This window comes from Somniosus microcephalus, chromosome 4 (genome assembly GCF_052327205.1).
Source record: "Somniosus microcephalus isolate GS21.2 chromosome 4, FLI_Smic_1.0, whole genome shotgun sequence".
Lineage (NCBI taxonomy): Eukaryota > Metazoa > Chordata > Chondrichthyes > Squaliformes > Somniosidae > Somniosus > Somniosus microcephalus.
Genome location: NC_140990.1, coordinates 12177441 through 12199858, shown reverse-complemented (window position 1 = coordinate 12199858; position 22418 = coordinate 12177441). Strand labels below are relative to the sequence as shown.

The window sequence follows — 22418 nt, the reverse complement described above, 5'->3', positions numbered from 1 at the left end:
CTGGTAAATTGGTCAGTTATTACCAGGCAATATTTCTTCCCCCGGTCCTGCGCTAAGGGGCCGGTAAAGTCAATTTGTAAGTTTTCCCAGGGTCCTTGGGGCCTGGGTTGGTTTGCTACTCTAACCCTACATCTCTGTCCTACATTATTCTTGCGCATATTATACAGCGGTGGCAATATTTTGCTACTTCCCGACCTATCTTTGGCCACCACCAGTACTGTGTCAGTAGGTGCAACATGTTACTTCTGCCAGTATGTGTTACACCATGGTATAGCGCCATCAGTTGTTGTCTACAACATTCCAGTGCCACCACCTGGTTATGGGGGCCCCATTTCCAAATTCCATCTTGTAATTGCGCACCAGCTTGTCTCCATTTCTCCTTTTGCTCTTTACTAGTATTTTCTTGTAACTCCATTATATTCACTTCCTGTACCCCACTGACTATCATGACCATATTTATTTCGTTTTTGAACGCGTCCTCTGGTTGCATTTCTTCCGCAGCTAGTTTTGCGGCTAGATCTGCATAGCTAGTCCCGATAGGGGCCTGGTCCTGGGGTTCATAGAAACATAGAAGATAGGAGCAGGAGTAGGCCATTCGGCCCCTCGAGCCTGCTCCGCCATTCAATGAGATCATGGCTGATTATCCAAATTCAGTACCCTGTCCCTGCCTTCTCCCCATATCCCTTGATCCCTTTAGCCATAAGAAATATATCCAACTCCTTCTTGAATATATTTAATGAATTGGCCTCCACTGCCTTCTGTGGTAGAGAATTCCACAGGTTCACCACTCTCTGGGTGAAGAAATTCCTCCTCATCTCTGTCCTAAATGGCTTACTCCTTATCCTTAGACTGTGACCCCTGATTCTGGACTCCCCGGCCATCGGGAACATCCTTCCTGCATCCAGGCTGTCCAGTCCTGTTAGAATTTTATAAGTTTCAATGAGATCCCCTCTCATTCTTCTAAACTCCAGTGAGTATAAGCCCAATTGACCCAATCTCTCCTCATACGTCATTCCTGCCATCCCAGATATCAGTCTGGTGAATATTCGCTGCACTCCCTCCATGGCAAGAACATCCTTCCTCAGGTAAGGCGACCAAAACTACACGCAAAACTCAAGGTGTGGTCTCACCAAGGCCCTGTTCAACTGCAGCAAGACATCCTTGTTCTTGTACTCGAACCCTCTCGCTATGAAGGCCAACATACCATTTTGCCTTCTTAACCGCCTGCTGCACCTGCATGCTTACCTTCAGCGACTGGTGCACAAGGACGCCCAGGTCTTGTTGCGCTTCCCCTTCTCCCAATCTAGTGCCGTTCAGATAATAATCTGCCTTCCTGTTTTTGCCACCAAAGTGGATAACCTCGCATTTATCCACATTATACTGCATCTGCCATGCTTCTGCCCAATCACCCAACCTGTCCAAATCATACTGGAGTTTCTCGGCATCCTCCTCACAGCACACACGCCCACCCAGCTTTGTGTCATCTGCAAACTTGGAGATATTACATCTAGTTCCCTCGTCTAGATCATTTATATATATTGTGAATAGCTGGGGTCCTAGGACCGATCCCTGCGGTACCCCACTAGTCACTGCCTGCCACTCAGAAAAAGAGCCATTTATTCCAACTCTTTGCTTCCTGTCTGCCAACCAGTTCTTTATCCAAGTCAGTACCTTGCCCCCAAATCCATGTGCCTTAACTTTACACGCTAATCTCTTATGCGGGACCTTATCGAAAACCTTCTGAAAGTCCAAATACACCACATCCACTGGTTCTCCCTTATCTATTCTACCAGTTACATCCTCAAAAAATTCCAGTAGATTAGTCAAGCACGTTTTACCTTTTGTAAATCCATGTTGACTTTGTCCGATCCTGTCACTGTTTTCCAAGTGCTCTGCTATTACATCTTTTATAATGGACTCTAGCATTTGCCCCACTACCGATGTCAGGCTTACCGGTCTGTAATTCCCCATTTTCTCTCTACCACCTTTTTTGAATAGTGGGGTAACATTAGCTACCCTCCAATCCATGGGAACTGTTCCAGTGTGTATCGAATTTTGGAAGATGACCAGCAATTCTGTCCCTCTAGTGCTACTTGTCTCTCCCAGTCCTCTCTTCACCTTGTTTCTCCTCTCTAATGTTTCATCCTGGTGCCCACCCCCCTGTCAAATTAATTTAAACCCTCCCCCACAGCACTAGTTAACCATCCCATGAGGACATTGGTCCCAGCTGTTGAGGTGCATCCCGTCCACCTTGGACAGGTCCCTCCTGCCCCAGAACTGGTCCCTCCTGCCCCAGGAATCTGAAGTCCTGCAATATTTCTCTTTCAGGTACTTATCCAATTCCCTTTTGAAAGCGGTGATTGAATCTGCCTCCACCACCCTTTCAGGCAGTGCATTCCAGATCCTAACCACTCGCTGCGGAAAAAAGTTTTTCCTCATGTCGCCTTTGGTTCTTTTGTCAATCACCTTAAATCTGTGTCCTCTGGTTCTCGACCCCTCTGCCAATTGGAAGAGTTTCTCTCTATCTACTCTGTCCAGACCCCTCTTGATTTTGAACACCTCTATCAAATCTCCTCTCAATCTTCTCTGCTCCAAGGAGAACAACCCCAGCTTCTCCAGTCTATCAACGTAACTGAAGTCCCTCATCCCTGGAATCATTCTCGTAAATCTTTTCTGCACCCTCTCTAAGGCCTTCACATCCTTCCTAAAGTGCGGTGCCCAGCATTGGACACAATACTCCAGTTGAGGCCGAACTAGTGTTTTATACAGTTTCATCATAATTTCACACTTTTGTACTCTATACCTCTATTCATGAAGCCCAGGTTTCCATCAGCTTCTTTAACTGCTTTCTCAACCTGCCCTGCCACCTTCAATGATTTGTGCACATATACCCCCAGGTCTCTGTTCATGCACCCACTTTAGGATTGTACCCTTTAGTTTAGATTTCCTCTCCTCATTCTTTCTACCAAAATGTATCACTTTGCACTTTTCTGCATTAAATTTAATCTGTCACATGTCCGCCCATTCCACCAGCCTGTCTATGTCCACTTGAAGTCTATCACTATCTTCCTCACTGTTCACTATACTTCCAAGTTCTGTGTCATCTGCAAATTTTGAAATTCTGCCTCGTACACCCACATCCAAGTCTTTAATATATATCAAGAAAAGCAGTGGTCCTAGAACCGACCCCTGGGGAACACCACTGTGTACCTTCCTCCAGTCTGAAAAACAACCGTTCACCACTACTCACTGTTTCCTGTCACTTAGCCAATTCCCTATCCATGCAGCCACTGTCCCTTTTACTCCATGGGCTTCAACTTTGCTGGTAAGCCTATTATGTGGCACTTTGTCAAATGCCTTGGAAATCCATGCACACCACATCAACCGCATTGCCTTCATCAACCCTCTCTGTTACCTCATCAAAAAACTCCATCAAGTTGGTTAAACACGATTTGCCTTTACCAAATCCATGCTGGCTTTCCTTAATTAATCCACACTTGTCCAAGTGATTGTTAATTTTGTCCCTGATTTTTGTTTCTAAATGCTTCCCCACTACCGAGATCAAACTGACTGGCCTGTAGTTGCTGGGTTTGAACAAGGGTGTGACATTTGCAATTCTCCAGTCCTCTGGCACCACCCCAGTTTCTAATGAGGATTTGGAAGGTTATGGCCAGTACCTCCGCAATTTCTTCCTTCACTTCCCTCAGCGTACTAGGATGCTTCCCATCCGGTCCTGGTGACTTATCTACTTTAAGTACAGCCAGCCTTTCTAGTACCTTGTCTTTATCAATTTTATCCCATCCAGTATCTCCTCTACCTCCTCCTTCACTATGTCTATGGCAGCATCTTCTTCCTTGGTGAAGACAGATGCAAAGTACTGATTTAGTACCTCAGCCTTACCCTCTGCCTCCATGCATAAGTCTCCTTTTTGGTCCCTAATCGGCCCCACCCCTCCTCTTACTACCCGTTTACTATTTATATGCCTATAGAAGACTTTTGGATTACCTTTTATGTTAGCTGCCATTCTATTCTCATACCCTCTCTTTGCCCCTCGTATTTTCTTTTTCACTTCTCCTCTGAACTTTCTATATTGAGCCTGATTCTCAGATGTATTCTCGACCTTACATCTATCATACGCGCTCTTTTTCTGCTTCATCTTACTCTCTATCTTTTTCGTCATCCAGGGAGCTCTGACTTTAGTTGCCCTACATTTCCCCTTAGTGGGAATGTGCCTCGACTGTAACCGAATTATTTCCTCTTTAAAGGCAGCCCATTGTTCCTCTACAGTTTTGCCTGCCAATCTTTGATTCCAATTTACCTGGGCCAGATCCATTCTCATCCCACTGAAATTGGCCTTGCCCCACAGTGCAGTGGATGCGCTCTAGACTGCACTCTCCCCCCGAGGTGTCGTCACCCTCACTGGGATTCAGCACTGAAAACCGGTTTGAGAGCGCCGCACTCCCGGGGGATTCCTGCACTGCCTTGCCTCCTCAAACCCTGCTGGGCGGCCACCCAGTTACAATTCCCACGAACTCTCTGTGGCTGCGGGGTGACCACCTCCTGGAATGTGCGCTCCAGGAAACTCTCAGCCTCCCGTCTGCCCGGCAGTGACTCCAGCCGCTCCCCAAGCTCAGAGATCCTGAGCTCAAGTTCCAGCCACGGGAGGCGCTTCCTGAACACGCGGTTCACCAGGACACGTGAAGCGTCCCGGAGTTCCCGCATGGCACAGGAATTGCAGCCATCGGTCCCATTGTTTGGCTTAAAATCTGTCTACTTAAGCTATAGATATATATGATGTGAGGTTAGTGTGCCCTTACCCCTGTTTATTATTGAATCAGTGATTGCCCCTTTGCCAGGCCCGCTGCCTGCGGCCCCGCTTCCAGATTCCAGCCCCAGCTCTGTGCTGACTGAGCTGCTCTCACCTGGGGACAGCGCGTCACAATCGGCCCCAGCGCACCTGAGCTGGAGAGGAGGCCCCGCCCCCTTGCCGCACCGCCATTGGTTGGAGGACCTGCCGCCAGTCGGCTCCGCCCGTGCTCTTCCTATTGGTTAGCGCTCCCGTCAGTCACAGGCCCCGCGATCACGTGCTGCGGTACAACGCCAACATGTTCCTGTAAAGGTCAAGGGTGGGACCAACAAGCAAAGGGAACCTTGGATGACAAGGGATATACAAAAATGCATTAGAAATAAAAGGGGGGCTTTTGGCAGTTACAAAAGACTAAAGACGGAAGAAGCCCTAGAGGAGTATAAAAAGTGCAGGGGCATACTTAAAAAAGAAATTAGGAGGGCGAGGAGGGGCCATGAAATAACACTGGCGAGCAAAATAAAGGAAAATCCTAAGATGTTTTATAAGTATATTAAGGGCAAGAGGATAACCAGGGAAAGGGTAGGGCCCATTAGGGACCAAAGTGGCAATCTGTGTGTAGAGCCAGAGGATGTAGGCGGGGTTTTAAATGAATTTTTTGCATCTGTGTTCACTATGGAGAAAGACGATGCAGACATAGAAATCGGGCAAGGGGACTGTGACATACTTGAACATATTAGCATCGAGAGGGAGGAGGTGCTAGCGGTTTTAGCAGGCCAAAAAGTGGATAAATCCCCAGGCCCGGACGAGATGTATCCCAGGCTGCTGTGGGAGGCAAAGGAGGAGATTGCAGGGGCTCTGACACAAATTTTCAGAACCTCTCTGGCCACAGGGGATGTACCAGAGGACTGGAGAACAGCTAACGTAGTACCATTATTCAAGAAGGGTAGCAGGGATAAACCAGGGAATTACAGGCCAGTGAGTCTAACATCTGTGGTGGGGAAATTATTGGAAAAAATTCTGAGGGACAAAATTAATCTCCACTTGGAGAGGCAAGGATTAATCGGGGATAGTCAGCATGGCTTTGTCAAGGGTAAATCATGTCTGACAAATCTGATTGAATTTTTCGAGGGGGTGACTACGGGGGTGGATGAGGGAAATGCTGTGGATGTGGTTTACATGGACTTCAGTAAAGCTTTTGACAAAGTCCCGCATAGGAGACTGGTCAAGAAGGTAAGAGCCCATGGGATCCAGGGTGCCTTGGCACGTTGGATCCTAAACTGGCTGAGTGGCAGGAGGCAGAGGGTGATGGTCGAAGGTTGCTTTTGTGACTGGAAGCCTGTGTCCAGTGGGGTACCTCAGGGATCGGTGCTGGGTCCCTTGTTGTTTGTGATCTACATAAATGATTTGGATGAGAATGTAAAAGGTATGATCAGTAAGTTCGCAGATGACACGAAAATTGGTGGGGTGGTAAATTGCGAGGAGGAAAGCCTCAGGCTACAGGACAATATAAACGGGTTGGTCAGATGGGCGGAAAAGTGGCAAATGGAATTTAACCCTGAAAAGTGCGAGGTGATGCATTTTGGACGGACAAATAAGGCAAGGGAATACACAATGAGTGGTAGGACCCTAGGAAGTACAGAGGGTCAGAGGGACCTTGGTGTACATGTACATAGATCCCTGAAGGCAGCGGAACAGGTAGATAAGGTGGTTAAAAAGGCATATGGGATACTTGCCTTCATTAGCCGAGGCATAGAATATAAGAGCAGGGAGGTTATGATGGAGCTGTACAAAACGCTGGTGAGGCCACAGCTGGAGTACTGTGTGCAGTTCTGGTCGCCTCACTATAGGAAGGATGTGATTGCTTTGGAGAGGGTGCAGAGAAGATTCACCAGGATGTTACCTGGGATGGAGCGCCTCAGCTATGAAGAGAGGCTGGACAGGCTGGGGTTGTTTTCCTTGGAGCAGAGAAGGCTGAGGGGGGACCTGATTGAGGTGTACAAAATGATGAGGGGCATAGATAGGGTAGATAAAGAGGAACTTTTCCCCTTAGTGGGAGGGTCAATAACAAGGGGGCATAGATTCAGGGTAAGGGGCAGGAGATTTAGAGGGGATTTGAGGAGGAACTTTTTCACCCAGAGGGTGGTTGGAATGTGGAATTCAATGCCTGAAAGGGTGGTAGAGGCAGGAACCCTCACAACATTCAAGAAGCATTTGGATGAGCACTTGAAATGCCATTGCATACAAGGCTATGGACAAAATGCTGGAAAATGGGATTAGACTGGACAGGGATGGATGGGCGGCGCAGACACGATGGGCCGAAGGGCCTCTTTCTGTGCTGTAAAACTCTATGACTCTATGACTCCGCCCCCTCACAAAACTCACTTTCCCTCACTGATTGCAGCTCTTCACCAACACCGACTTTACAAAGAAAGCCCCGCGCGGCAGCCTGGAGCTCAGGGGCCCAGCGCGCAGGCACGGGGGAGGATGATTGACAGGGGCCCAGGGTGTGTGCTGAGCATGCGCGGTGCGGGCCGGGCGCCTGTGGAGCAGGAGAGGGCGGGGCCATGGGGCGCATGCGCGGGGTCAGCCACAACTCAGTGCAGCGGCCGGAGCGCTTTCTGGAGCGCGGGGACTTGTGGGAATTGCAGCCGCCATTACTGTTGATCCTTTCAACCCACCTGTGCAGCAGCTGGGGCCTGAAAATCAGCTTCACTGCCCCTGGGCTGGGAAAGGGCAACGAGACAACATTCTTCCTCTTACCCCTTTCTACACTCCTTTTACAGGGTTTTAGAAGTGGAACATTTACAGACAGGAAGCTCAGACCATGATCTGACAGAGTCGCTCTATTCATCGGGACCTGAACATCATCAGCTTCTGCACGTGGAAGGAGAGAGCAGCGATCACAGCACAGCCGGTGTGTGTCCTGTGCAGGCGCAGTGTGGGCCGCTGAATAAATCCCCCTCAGAATCTTATATGTTTCAATCAGACCACCTCCCATTCTTCTAATCTCCAATGAGTATAGGCCCAACCTGCTCAACCTTTCCTCATACGACAACCCCTTCATCCCAGGAATCAACCTAGTGAACTTTCTCTGAACTGCCTCCAATGCAAGTATATCCTTCCTTAAATATGGAGACCACAACTGTACGCAGTACTCCAGGTGCGGTCTCACCAGCACCCTGTACAGTTGTAGCAAGACTTCCCTACTGTTATACTCCATCCCCCTTGCAATAAAGGCCAACATTCCATGAGCCTCCCTAATTACTTGCTGTACCTGCATGCTAACATTTTGTGTTACTGTTGAATCTGTATTGACTGCCCTATCAGGCAGTGCATTCCAAATCCGAACCACCCGTTGCATAAGAAAAGTTTTTCCTCCCGTCGCCTCTGGTTCTTTGACCAATCACCTTCAATCTGTGCCCTCTTGTGATTGGACCTTCCGCCATTGGAAACAGTTTCTCTTTATTTACTATTTAAACCCTTCATGATTTTTACCACCTATCAAATCTCATCTTGGCCTTCTCTGCTCTCAGGAGAACAACCCCAGCTTCTCCAGTCTACCCACGTAACTGTCATCCCTCATCCCTGGAACCATTCTAGTAAATATCTCGGCACCCTCTCCAAAGCCTTCACATTCTTCCTAAAGTGTGCTGCCCAGAATTGGACATAATATTGCCCTGGGGCTGAACTCGTGTTTTATAACGGTTTAGCATAACTTCCTGGCTTTTGTACTCTCTGCCTCTATTTATAAAGCCCAGGATCCCATAAGCTTTATTAACTGCTTTGTTAACCTGTCCTGCCACCTTTAAAGAATTGTGCACAAGCTCCCTTGTAGCACCCCCTTTAAAATTGTACCATTTAGCAGGTGCTTTCTCTCCTCATCCTAGCAAAATGTATCAGCTCACACTTTTCTGTATTCAATTTTATCTACACTCCTTTTACAGGGTTTTAGAAGTGGAGCATTTACAGACAGGAAGCTCAGACCAAACATCACATCAAGAACAGACAGAGTCGCTCAATTCATCAGGACCTGATTCAATCGCTCCTCCAATCTGCTGGCACCCCAGAGAGTTCACACTGATGAGAGACCTTTTAAATGTTCTGAGTGTGGGAAGAGCTTCAAAATCTACAAGTACCCAAAGAGACACCAGTGGCTACACACTGGGGAGAGCCCATTCACCGGCCCCGTGTGTGGAAGGGATTCACTCAGTCATCCGGTCCGATGATACACCAGCAAATTCACACTAGGGAGAGACCTTTAACCCACTCCGTGTGTGGGAAGGGATTAATTGCATCCTCCGTGCTGCTGAGACACCAGCTTGTCCACACCGATATGAGACCGGTGACCTGCTCCGTGTTTTTGAAGTGATTCTCTCATTCTGCCACCCTCCTGAGACACCAGTTTGCTCACAGTGATGAGAGACCGATTAAATGTTCTGACTGTGGGAAGAGATTTAAAAGGTCCCAGGACCTGAAGAGACACCAGCTGGAGTGAACAGCAGAGATTCTGTTCACCTGCTCCGTGTGTGGGAAGAGATTCACTCAGTCCTCGAATCTGCTGGCACACCAGCGAGCTCACACTGGGGAGAGGCCGGTGAAACAGTCCAACTGTGGGAAAAGCTTTCAAATGTCCCAGGAGCTGAAGGGACACCAGCTGGAGAGAGCAGGAAAGAGGCCATTCACCTGCTCCGTGTGTGGGAAGGGATTCAGTGGTCATCCAACCTGTTGAGACACCAGCAAGTTCACACTGGGGAGAGGTCGTTCACCTGCTCCGTGTGTGGGAAGAGATTCACTCGGTCATCCCACCTACTGACACACCAGCGATATCACACTGATGAGAGACCGTTTAAATGTTCTGTCTGTGGGATGAGCTTTAAAAGCTCCTGGAATCTGAGTGGACACCAGCAAGTTCACTCCGATCAGAGACCATTTACATGTTCTGTCTGTGGGATGAGCTTTAAAAAATACAGGAATCTGAACGGACACCAGCGAGTTCACACTGGGGAGAAGGCGTTCACCTGCTCCGTGTGTGGGAAGAGATTCACTCGGTCCTCGAATCTGCTGGAACACCAGCGAGTTCACACTGGGGAGAGGCAGGTGAAACATTCTGACTGTGGGAAAAGCTTTCAAATGTCCCAGGAGCTGAAGGGACACCAGCTGGAGAGAGCAGGAAAGAGGCCGTTCACCTGCTCTGTGTGTGGGAAGGGATTCACTTGGTCATCCCACCTACTGACACACCAGCGAGTTCACACTGATGAGAGACCATTTCAATGTTCTGTCTGTGGGATGAGCTTTAAAAGCTCCTGGAATCTGAGTGGACACCAGCGAGTTCACTCTGATCAGAGACCATTTACATGTTCTGTCTGTGGGATGAGCTTTAAAAGCTCCAGGAATCTGAATGGACACCAGCGAGTTCACACTGGGGAGAGGCCGTTCACCTGCTCCGTGTGTGGGAAGAGATTCACTCGGTCTTCGAATCTGCTGAAACACCAGCGAGTTCACACTGGGGAGAGGCCGGTGCAATATTCCGACTGTAGGAAAAGCTTTCAAATGTCCCAGGAGCTGAAGGGACACCAGCTGGAGAGAGCAGGAAAGAGGCCATTCACCTGCTCCGTGTGTGGGAAGGGATTCACTTGGTCATCCAACCTGTTGAGACACCAGCAAGTTCACACTGGGGAGAGGCCGTTCACCTGCTCAGTGTGTGGGAAGAGATTCACTCAGTCATCCCACCTACTGACACACCAGCGATATCACACTGATGAGAGACCATTTAAATGTTCTGTCTGTGGGATGAGCTTTAAAACCAATGAAGATCTGAAGCAACACCAGCGAGTTCACTCCGATCAGAGACCATTTGAATGTTCTGTCTGTGGGATGAGCTTTAAAAGCTTCAGGAATCTGAACGGACACCAGCGAGTTCACACTGGGGAGAAGCTGTTCACCTGCTCTGTGTGTGGGAAGAGATTCACTTGGTCCTCGAATCTGCTGAAACACCAGCGAGTTCACACTGGGGAGAGGCCGGTGAAACATTCCGACTGTGGGAAAAGCTTTCAAATGTCCCAGGAGCTGAAGGGACACCAGCTGGAGAGAGCAGGAAAGAGGCCGTTCACCTGCTCCGTGTGTGGGAAGGGATTCACTTGGTCATCCCACCTACTGACACACCAGCGAGTTCACACTGATGAGAGACCATTTAAATGTTCTGTCTGTGGGATGAGCTTTAAAAGCTCCTGGAATCTGAGTGGACACCAGCGAGTTCACTCTGATCAGAGACCATTTACATGTTCTGTCTGTGGGATGAGCTTTAAAAGCTCCAGGAATCTGAACGGACACCAGCGAGTTCACACTGGGGAGAGGCCGTTCACCTGCTCCGTGTGTGGGAAGAGATTCACTCGGTCCTCGAATCTGCTGAAACACCAGCGAGTTCACACTGGGGAGAGGCCGGGGCAATATTCCGACTGTGGGAAAAGCTTTCAAATGTCCCAGGAGCTGAAGGGACACCAGCTGGAGAGAGCAGGAAAGAGGCCATTCACCTGCTCCGTGTGTGGGAAGGGATTCACTTGGTCATCCAACCTGTTGAGACACCAGCAAGCTCACACTGGGGAGAGGCCGTTCACCTGCTCAGTGTGTGGGAAGAGATTCACTCAGTCATCCCACCTACTGACACACCAGCGATATCACACTGATGAGAGACCATTTAAATGTTCTGTCTGTGGGATGAGCTTTAAAACCAATGAAGATCTGAAGCAACACCAGCGAGTTCACTCCGATCAGAGACCATTTGAATGTTCTATCTGTGGGATGAGCTTTAAAAGCTTCAGGAATCTGAACGGACACCAGCGAGTTCACACTGGGGAGCGACTGTTCACCTGCTCTGTGTGTGGGAAGAGATTCACTTGGTCCTCTAATCTGCTGAAACACCAGCGAGTTCACACTGGGGAGAGGCCGGTGAAACATTCCGACTATGGGAAAAGCTTTCAAATGTCCCAGGAGCTGAAGGGACACCAGCTGGAGAGAGCAGGAAAGAGGCTGTTCACCTGCTCCGTATGTGGGAAGGGATTCACTCAGTCAGCCCACCTGGTGACACACCAGCAAGTTCACACTGATGAGAGACCATTTAACTGTTCTGCCTGTGGGAAGAGCTTTAAAACCTCTGAGGATCTGAAGCAACACCAGCGAGTTCACACTGATGAGAGACCGTTTAAATGTTCTGTCTGTGGGATGAGCTTTAAAAGCTCCTGGAATCTGAGTGGACACCAGCAAGTTCACTCCGATCAGAGACCATTTACATGTTCTGTCTGTGGGATGAGCTTTAAAAGCTCCAGGAATCTGAACGGACACCAGCGAGTTCACACTGGGGAGAAACCGTTCACCTGCTCCGTGTGTGGGAAGAGATTCACTCGGTCCTCGAATCTGCTAAAACACCAGCGAGTTCACACTGGGGAGAGGCAGGTGAAACATTCTGACTGTGGGAAAAGCTTTCAAATGTCCCAGGAGCTGAAGGGACACCAGCTGGAGAGAGCAGGAAAGAGGCCGTTCACCTGCTCCGTGTGTGGGAAGGGATTCACTTGGTCATCCCACCTACTGACACACCAGCGAGTTCACACTGATGAGAGGCCATTTAACTGTTCTGCCTGTGGGAAGAGCTTTAAAACCTCTGAGTATCTGAAGCAACACCAGCGAGTTCACACTGATGAGAGACCGTTTACATGTTCTGCCTGTGGGATGAGCTTTAAAAGCTCCAGGAATCTGAACGGACACCAGCGAGTTCACACTGGGGAGAGGCCATTCACCTGCTCCGTGTGTGGGAAGAGATTCACTCGGTCCTCGAATCTGCTGAAACACCAGCGAATTCACACTGGGGAGAGGCCGGTGAAATATTCCGACTGTGGGAAAAGCTTTCAAATGTCCCAGGAGCTGAAGGGACACCAGCTGGAGAGAGCAGGAAAGAGGCCATTCACCTGCTCCGTGTGTGGGAAGGGATTCACTTGGTCATCCAACCTGTTGAGACACCAGCAAGTTCACACTGGGGAGAGACCGTTCACCTGCTCCGTGTGTGGGAAAAGATTCACTCGGTCATCCCACCTACTGACACACCAGCGATATCACACTGATGAGAGACCATTTAAATGTTCTGTCTGTGGGATGAGCTTTAAAACCTCTGAAGATCTGAAGCAACACCAACGAGTTCACTCCGATCAGAGACCATTTGAATGTTCTGTCTGTGGGATGAGCTTTAAAAGCTTCAGGAATCTGAACGGACACCAGCGAGTTCACACTGGGGAGAGGCTGTTCACCTGCTCTGTGTGTGGCAAGAGATTCACTTGGTCCTCGAATCTGCTGAAACACCAGCGAGTTCACACTGGGGAGAAGGCGGTGAAACATTCCGACTGTGGGAAAAGCTTTCAAATGTCCCAGGAGCTGAGAGAGCAGGAAAGAAGCCGTTCACCTGCTCCGTGTGTGGGAAGGGATTCACTCAGTCAGCCCACCTGGTGACACACCAGTGAGTTCCCACTGATGAGAGACCATTTAACTGTTCTGCCTGTGGGAAGAGCTTCAAAGCCTGTGAGGATCTGAAGCAACACCAGCGAGTTCACACTGATGAGAGACCATTTAAATGTTCTGTATGTGGGATGAGCTTTAAAAGCTCCTGGAATCTGAGTGGACACCAGCGAGTTCACTCCGATCAGAGACCATTTACAAGTTCTGTCTGTGGGATGAGGTTTAAAAGCTCCAGGAATCTGAACGGACACCAGCGAGTTCACACCGGGAAGAGGCCATTCACCTGCTCCGTGTGTGGGAAGGGATTCACTCAGTCCTCAAATCTGCTGAAACACCAGCGAGTTCACACTGTTCTGTAGCGCAGGGCTCTGGAGACAGCTGGGGTGACATGAACATGGAATGGATGAATGTTTTATAAATTCTTGTACTGCTGTTTAATCTTTAAGACTGTTGTGCTGATGATTCCCTTTGTTTCACTGTTCATAGAAACCTAGAAGATAGGAGCAGGAGTAGGCCATTCTGCCCCTCGAGACTGCTCCGCCATTCAATGCGATCATGGCTGATCATCCAAATTCAGTACCCTGTCCCTGCTTTCTCCCCATATCCCTTGATCCCTTTAGCCTTAAGAAATATATCTAACTCCTTCTTGAATATATTTAATGAATTGGCCACTACTGCCTTCTGTGGTAGAGAATTCCACAGGTTCACCACTCTCTGGGTGAAGAAATTCCTCCTCATCTCTGTCCTAAATGGCTTACCCCTTATCCTTAGATAGTGTTCCATAGAATGTACAGCACAGAAAACAGGCCATTCGGCCCAACTGGTCCATGCCAGTGTTTATGCTCCACACCCACCCTACTTCAATTAACCCGATCAACAAATCCTTCCATTCCTTTCTCCCTTGTGTGGCTTCCCCATAAACCCATCTGTGCTGTTCACCTCAACCACTCCCTGTGGTAGCGAGTTCCCCATTCTCACCATTCTCTGGGTAAAAAAATTTCTTCTGAATTCCCTCCTGGATTTATTAGTGACTTTTATATTTATAGTCCCATAAATATTATGAGATTCTGTTAAGCTGACCAGTATGTTGTTGTACTTTGTCTTTTTCTGATGAATGAAACATTACTGAGCCCCTGTACCCGTGTTATGGGATAAAGTGCCAGACAAGTAAAGGCACGTCTGGGTGTGAATCTGATAATAACCTCACGGACCGTATAGGTGTGATAACCAGACGGGCTTGTGGTTATAGTCTGGTCACAGATGGACTAAATTCCCTGAGTTAGCAGGAGTTCAGGAGGCGGTCAACAGACGGGTCCAAACAATCCCATTTCCTGAGCGGTAACCAAGATTGTGTATAAGAACAGGCCACTTAAGCCGTTGTCAGTTGGACCAGACTCGAGAAGGTCGCGCGCGAATCCACTGTACTTCTATTCTCCAGATTGAGGGAATCATCACCCGATCTGTGTTATACAGCGCTCTTAATAAAGTCTGGAGAGACAATTTGTGTTCTTGTGAGCTTGATTATCTGGTATCCGAAACCCTGGGACTCCCGATCATTAGAGTCAACCTCAGTGTGTGGAAAGGGATTCCCTGGTGTATCCCACCCGCTGACACACCAGAGTGTCCACATTGTGACTGCGGTGGGTCGATTTCACTGTTTCCGATGCCTTTAATCACATCCAGGACTGAACCATGTTAATGCAGGCAACTGGGGCTTGTTAATGTTAAAAGCCCCCAATAACTGGGCTGGATTTAAAGATTATTCCCTGTTCTCTCAGTACTCGTAAGCAGAGAGAAGCTGATGTTATAGAATCATAGAGCACAGTAGGATGCCTTTCGGCCCATCGTGCTGGTGCCAGCTCTCTGAAAAAGCGATGCAATTAGTCCCACTGCCCTGTTCTTTCCCCACAGCCCTGCAAATTTCTGCTTTTAGTATATATCCAATTCCCTTTTGAAAGTTACTATTGAATCTGCTTCCACCTCCCATTCAGGCAGTGCATTCCAGATCATCACAATTCGCTGTGTAAAAAAAGTCTCCTCATTTCCTCTCCCGATTCTTTTGCCAATGATCTGAAATCTGTGTCCTCTCGTCACCGACCCTCCTGCCAGTGACAACAGCTTCTCCTTGTTTGCGCGATCAAAACCCCTCATAATTTTGAGCACCTCAATCAGAGCTCCCCTTAACCGTCTCTGCTCCAAGTTATATTGCCATTGTTTTGTGAATTGTTGCTGTGATCGAGGTGCTGGATGTCCGTGCCTGGGGAATGGGACATTCTATCCTTGTGAGCACTGAGTGTCAGCATCCAGCAATCTCTGGTCAGGGACTGTCTTTTTAAACTGCCTCACCTCAGCTTTTTGACTCCCTGATTTCATTATTAAACATTTCAGAGTTTTTGCAGAGTGACCAAGGCTGAACAGACAAATGTGAGGTATTACATTTTGGTAGGAAGAATGGGGAGGTCACTTATCACTTGGAGGGTGCGAGTCTAGGTGGGGTAGAGGAGCAAAGGGATCTCGGAGTACAAATACACAAATCACTAAAAGTTGCGACACAGGTTAGCAAGGCCATAAAAAAAGCAAACCAAGCACTAGGGTTTATTTCTCGAGGTATAGAATTGAAAAGTAGTGAAGTTATGCTAAACCTGTATCGAACCTTGGTTAGACCACACTTAGAGTACTGCGTACAGTTCTGGTCGCCATATTATAAAAAGGATATAGAGGCACTGGAGAGGGTGCAGAGAAGATTTACAAGGACGATACCAGAAATGCGAGGGTATACGTATCAGGAAAAGATGAACAGGCTGGGTCTCTTTTCTCTTGAAACAAGAAGGCTGAGGGGTGACCTAATAGAGGTCTTTAAAATTATGAAACATTTTGATAGAGTGGATACAGAGAGAATGTTTCCACTTGTGGGGAAGAGCATAACTAGAGGCCTCAATATAAGATAGTCACCAAGAAATCCAATAGGGAATTCAGAAGAAACTTCTTTACCCAGAGAGTGGTGAGAATGTGGAACTCGCTGCCGCAGGGAGTGGTTGAAACGAATAGTATCGATGCATTTAAGGGGAGGCTAGACAAGCATATGAGGGAGAAGGGAATCGAGGGTTATGCTGATAGATTTAGATGAGGAAAGACGGGAGGAGGCTCGAGTGGAGCATAAACACCGGCATGGACTGGTTGGGCCGAATGGCCTGTTTCTGTGCCGTATATCCGATGTCATCCTATGTCAAGTATCCCAGCTGGCTTAGCTCCAGGCACTTTAGCTCAGTGGGCAGCACTCTCACCTCTGAGTCAGAAGGTCGTGGGTTCAAGTCCCAGGCCAGAGACTTGAGCATAAAAATCTAGGCTGACACTCCAGTACTGAGAGAGTGCTGCGCTGTCAGAGGTGCCGTCTTTCGGATGAGATGTTAAACCCAGGCCCCCGTCTGCTCTTTCAGGTGGACGTAAAAGATCCCATGGCACTACATTGAAGAAGAGCAGGGGAGTTCTCCCCGGTGTCCTGGGGCCAATATTTATCCCTCAATCAACATCACTGAAATAGATTATCTGGTCATTGTCACATTGCTGTTTGTGGGAGCTTGCTGTGCACCAATTGGCTGCTACGTTTCCTACATTACAACAGTGACTACACTTCAGAGGTTCTTCATTGGCTGTAAAGCGCTCTGGGATGTCCTGATGTTGTGAAAGGCGCTATATAAATGCAAGTCTTTCTTTCTCAGCAAGAGGGCGACTGTCCGTGGTTGGAGGGAGGAGCTCAGTGTTGTCACTGGGTGGACACAGACAGATTGAAGCTAAAAGACAGAGAATGATGAAGTTTGGAATGATAACACCCAAAGTCAGGAGATGGGCCCTTTGCCTAGATAAGGGAGGTGGTTGCTAAGAGACCTACAGACCTAATAACACTGCAAACTGCTCAGGCAGCAGACTTGTTGCAACATGTGAGGTCACGAGTGAGTTGGTGCCCAGACAACAGAGCCTTGAGCATTCCTGAGAGAGACAAACTGGTTCTGTAATCGGGATAACAGGTTGAGGGAGTCACCCTACGTGGGACGGCTCATCTGAGGTGTTAACACAGAGTCAGCTTGGGAATGGGATGATCATTGAATCATAGAATCATACAGCACAGAAGGAGGCCATTCGGCCCATCTTGTCCATGCCAGCCGACAACGAGCTATCCACCCTAATCCCACTTTCCAGCACTTGGTCCGTAGCCTTGTAGGTTACGGCACTTCAAGTACATATCTGTTAGGGTGAAAATTATATAGTTTAAAGCAGCAACATAAAGAATTAAAGAATGTATTGTAAGAAGTGAACTTGTAAATAAGAAACAAGACAAAACAAACTCAGCTTAAGAAGAGGCAGGCTCAGCTTGGGACACAAACTGTAATTCCCCCTTAGGCTCTGCAACATTCGCTGCCCTCATTTTGTGTTAAATTCACAAAGCTTCCATCTTTGTCCCATGAGGATTCCCCATAGTATGTCTAAGTGCTGTTGTGGTGGGCAAGGGGCAGGAATTAACTGTTTGTGTCTGCTCCCATTAAAACCATTGTGCTTGACATTAATTGAATTGAGGAATAATCGACATTTTTAAGTAGTTTCTTGCCAGATTGAGGGTAGGCAAGATAATTGATAGAAGGCCTCCAATCAAATTACATCAGTGCCCTTCAGCCAGTCAGATTAATGTATTAAAATGAGGCAAAATAAAATTAACAGTTATTGAATGTGGGAAACACTAAATATTTCACATTTATTCAGTGGTGCAGCCTTCTGCAAACTATTTGCTGGAAGCCCTTTGGATGTATTAATGTAATTCTGTGGTGGTACCACCGGTTGTACCTTACATAAAGACACATAATTCCCTTTAACTTACCTTACTGTATGTATAACTTACCTTTTGAGGCCGTTGCCCTTTTAACTTACCTGTTGGAGCCGTTGCCCCTTTAAGATTCACCCTAACATGATGACGTCACGTACATGCGTGCGGCGGCCGCCGGCCCAACTCGGCCTTCTAGGATGGCCGCCGGCACAGCCCGGCCTAGCGTCTTCGGCCTCAACGGCCAGCCGACGGGAGCGACACGATCTTCCGCTCCCGCGGCAAGCACCGGCACAGCCCGGCCTCGCGACCTCGGCCTCAACGGCCAGCGACGCAACAACGCGGCCACGTGACTGCCCCAATCATGGGCAAACGTGACGATGCGCATCACGTGATGCCCTAAGCGCGGGAAACGCGAACAACGTGATGATGTCACAACACAAACGCGATGACGTCATCGCGCTCCCCACAGGACTGCAAACTCAGTCCTCGTGGAGTCCCTGCTGGGACAAGACCTATACCGCGGTGCTCCTACAGTCAGCCATCTTACCTGCCATCTTACCTGATGTAATTAGTCTGTTCCTGTAAATAAACAACTTGTTAATAGTTCATCGAAGTCAAACTCTTTTATTTAGTGGTGATCTACATGAACCGCTACATTGGTGACCCAACAACATGAGTATGGGAGCTCATCAATTCCTACACTACAATTGGTGACCCCGTATCTGTGAACAATTTTCATGGTAGCAACGCGCAGCCTGACCCTCGTCTTCACAGATGTACAGCACGCCCAACGGCAACCGTCGACCACCAACGCTACATTGGTGACCCAACGACGTAAGTATGGGAGCTCATCAATTCCAATGCTACATTGGTGAACCCGTATCCGTGAACAATTTTCACGGTAGCAATGCACGCCTGAACCTCATCTTCCCACAAGACGACCGACACACAACCGACGAACAACCATGGAACAGCAACCGCCTCACTCCGCCAAAGGCGACCCGGTCTTTGCGAATGTATTCACAAGGTAAGCGCAGCCTGGAGCAGATCCCGTTTGACACGGACAAACCTCAACCGGACCCCGTTCGTTTTTTTGTGAGCAATTTTCACAAAAGAAGCACGCCATGGAAGCACCAGCCGTTTTGCTGTCGCTACCGCAATCCTGGGAGCCACAGTCTCCCTCGTGCTTTATACCAGTAGGAGCCCCGTTCGACGAGAACATCGATGCGGCGCCGACCACGCACTTGCTCACGGTCCCCGTACTCGTCTTTCCTACCGCCACACGGATCGTCCGCCTCTACGTCCACAGCGACAGCAAGTATAAATCTCTCCAAGCGCGGGGTACAGCATGTTCGGGCCCACAAAATCGGAGCGCGCCCTGCGGGGATACCATGAGGACTCACCCCCGCAAAACACGAGGACACACTCCTCGCGTACGAGGACTCATCCCTCGCGAACCACGAGGACCCATCCCTCGTGAAAAACGACGACTCCTTCTCCGCCGACGATGCACCAGCCCTTCAGCCTGCTGGTTGTATTACCTACAACACGATTCAGCATGAACAAAAGGCGTGCCGCCCTCCTGGCTGTTTTCTCCTAAGTCTACAACTGTTACAAGTGTTGCCACCCTCCAGGCAGAGTTAACCCCTCCTGAAAGCAACAACAGCCTGGACCATTGCCGCCCTTACTCCAGTTTTCCCTTTAACAAACGCAAACGTCTACTGAAGCTGCACACATCGAGGACGGGTCCAACGGGCATCCTGCGGCCGCGATCAGCCATGTGAAAGTTGCTAGCCTCACCGATCACAGGTTAACGCAGTAACTCTTCACCCTCTGTTGTGTTAACATCGTAGCACTATGGCATGCACTGTTCTGCGTGTTCCAGCCTCCTGAAGGTTTCGCTCACCTGTCAGCGAGTTCACTCACCTTGCCTGTCAAGTCCTTCTGAAACGTTCGTTTGGCATTCCTGCAGAGTTCGTTATAACAAGGATTTGTTCCAACATCAACAGAGTCATCGCCCGCGTCCGCCCAACCTGCCCATCACTCTGACAAGGCCTGCTGTTTCGTACGTCTCCATGGTCCTTCGCCTGACGGATACACTTTATTCGCCATGACGCGCGTACGGATCCCCTCGTGAGCAGCAGCTTCGGAACTCGCTCGCCAAGCTGAGACAGCACGACCGCCGAGACCACCAGCGTCAGACCATCTCATCCTTGGACTTTCGTTAAAGCGAATTCTGGGGGGGGCCATGTGGCGGTACCACCGGTTGTACCTTACATAAAGACACATAATTCCCTTTAACTTACCTTACTGTATGTATAACTTACCTTTTGAGGCCGTTGCCCTTTTAACTTACCTGTTGGGGCCGTTGCCCCTTTAAGATTCACCCTAACGTGATGACGTCACGTCACGTGTGATGTGACGTGCGTGCGGCGGCCGCCGGCCCGACTCGGCCTTCTAGGATGGCCGCCGGCATAGCCCGGCCTAGCGTCTTCAGCCTCAACGGCCAGCCGACTGGAGCGTCGTGATCTTCCGCTCCCGCGGCAAACACCGGCACAGCCCGGCCTCGCAACCTCGGCCTCAACGGCCAGCGATGCAACAACGCAGTCACGTGACTGCCCCAAGCACGGGCAAACTTGACGTGCATCACGTGACACCCTAAGCGCGGGAAACGTGAACAACGTGATGGCGTCACAACACAAACGCGATGACGTCATCACGCTCCCCACAGGACTGCGAACTCAGTCCTCATGGAGTCTCCGCTGGGACAAGACCTATACCACAGTTCTCCTACAGTCAGCCATCTTACCTGCCATCTTACCTGATGTAATTAGTCTGTTCCTGTAAATAAACAACTTGTTAATAGTTCGTCGAAGTCAAACTCTCTTATTTAGTGGCGATCTACACGAACCGCTACAATTCTACTATTCTATAATGCAAAGTCGATGAATCAAAATTGTGTGTATTGATGAGTTACAGTAAGTGGTAGCTGCAAAACTGCCCATTTTGTAATTAACCATTAAAAAGTGCCCAAAGTTCTGGATGGTTCCATATCATTTTATGTTGCCAAAATATTATCCTGTGAGGACAGGGGAGTTGTTGCTGGGGGAGCGAGATTGGTTGAAGGCACCTGTGTGTAATATTTTGCTGTAATGACTTGGGTAGAGAACTGGTTGGCGGACAGAAAGCAAAGAGTTGGAATAAACGGGTCATTTTCCGAGTGGCAGGCAGTGACTAGTGGGATACCGCAAGGATCGGTCCTAGGACCCCAGTTGTTCACAATATATATTAATGATCTGGACGAGGGAATTGGATGTAATATCTCCAAATTTGCAGACGACACAAAGCTGGGTGGGAGGGTAAGCTGTGAGGAGGATGTCGTGAAACCAGTACGATTTGGACAGATTGGGTGATTGGGCAGAAACATGGCAAATGCACTATAATGTGGATAAATGTGAGGTTATCCACTTTGGTGGCAAAAACAGGAAGGCAGATTATTATTTGAATGGCAATAGATTGGGAGAAGGGGAAGTGCAAAGAGACCTGGGTGTTCTTGTGCACCAGTCGCTGAAGGTAAGCATGCAGGTGCAGCAGGCGGTTAAGAAGGCAAATGATATGTTGGCCTTCGTAGCAAGAGGGTTCGAGTACAGGAACAAGGATGTCTTGCTACAGTTGTACAGGGCCTTGGTGAGACCGCACCTTGAGTATTGTGTGCAGTTTTGGTCGCCTTACCTGAGGAAGGACGTTCTTGCCATGGAAGGAGTGCAGCGAAGATTCACCAGGCTGATACCTGGGATGGCAGGAATGATGTATGAGGAGAGATTGTGTCGATTGGGCTTATACTCACTGGAGTCTAGAAGATTGAGAGGGGATCTCATCGAAACTTATAAAATTCTGTCAGGCCTGGACAGACTAGATGCAGGAAGGATGTTTCTGATGGCCGGGGAGTCCAGAACCAGGGGTCATAGTCTAAGGATAAGGGGTAAGCCATTTAGGACTGAAATGAGGAGGAATTTCTTCACCCAGAGAGTGGTGAACCTGTGGAATTCTCTGCCACAGAGGGCGGTGGAGGCCAGTTCATTAAATATATTCAAGAAAGAGTTGGATATATTTCTTAAGGCTAAAGGGATCAAGGGATGTGGGGAGAAGGCAGGGACAGGGTACTGAATTTGGATGATCAGCCATGATCTCATTGAATGGCGGAGCAGGCTCGAGGGGCCGAATGGCCTACTCCTGCTCCTATCTTCTATGTTTCTATGTTTCTATAAAAGAAGTTTCAATCCCTTGTTGCTAAGG

The 22418-nt window shown here is 48.8% G+C and overlaps 2 protein-coding genes across 2 annotated transcripts in view; one reads left to right on the top strand and one right to left on the bottom strand.

Moving 5' to 3' along the window:
• The window catches only part of LOC147118305 (uncharacterized), an 88852-nt gene extending 75552 nt beyond the window's left edge, over nt 1–13300 (top strand). Inside the window, 2 exon segments of the mRNA XM_085987012.1 lie at nt 10244–10894; nt 11030–13300. Of these exon segments, the coding sequence (XP_085843138.1) occupies nt 10244–10894; nt 11030–13300 (2922 nt within the window).
• Nucleotides 1–22418, bottom strand: part of LOC147118294 (proteasome activator complex subunit 1-like) — a 1298587-nt gene that overhangs the window by 596655 nt on the left and 679514 nt on the right. The window lies entirely within an intron of this gene.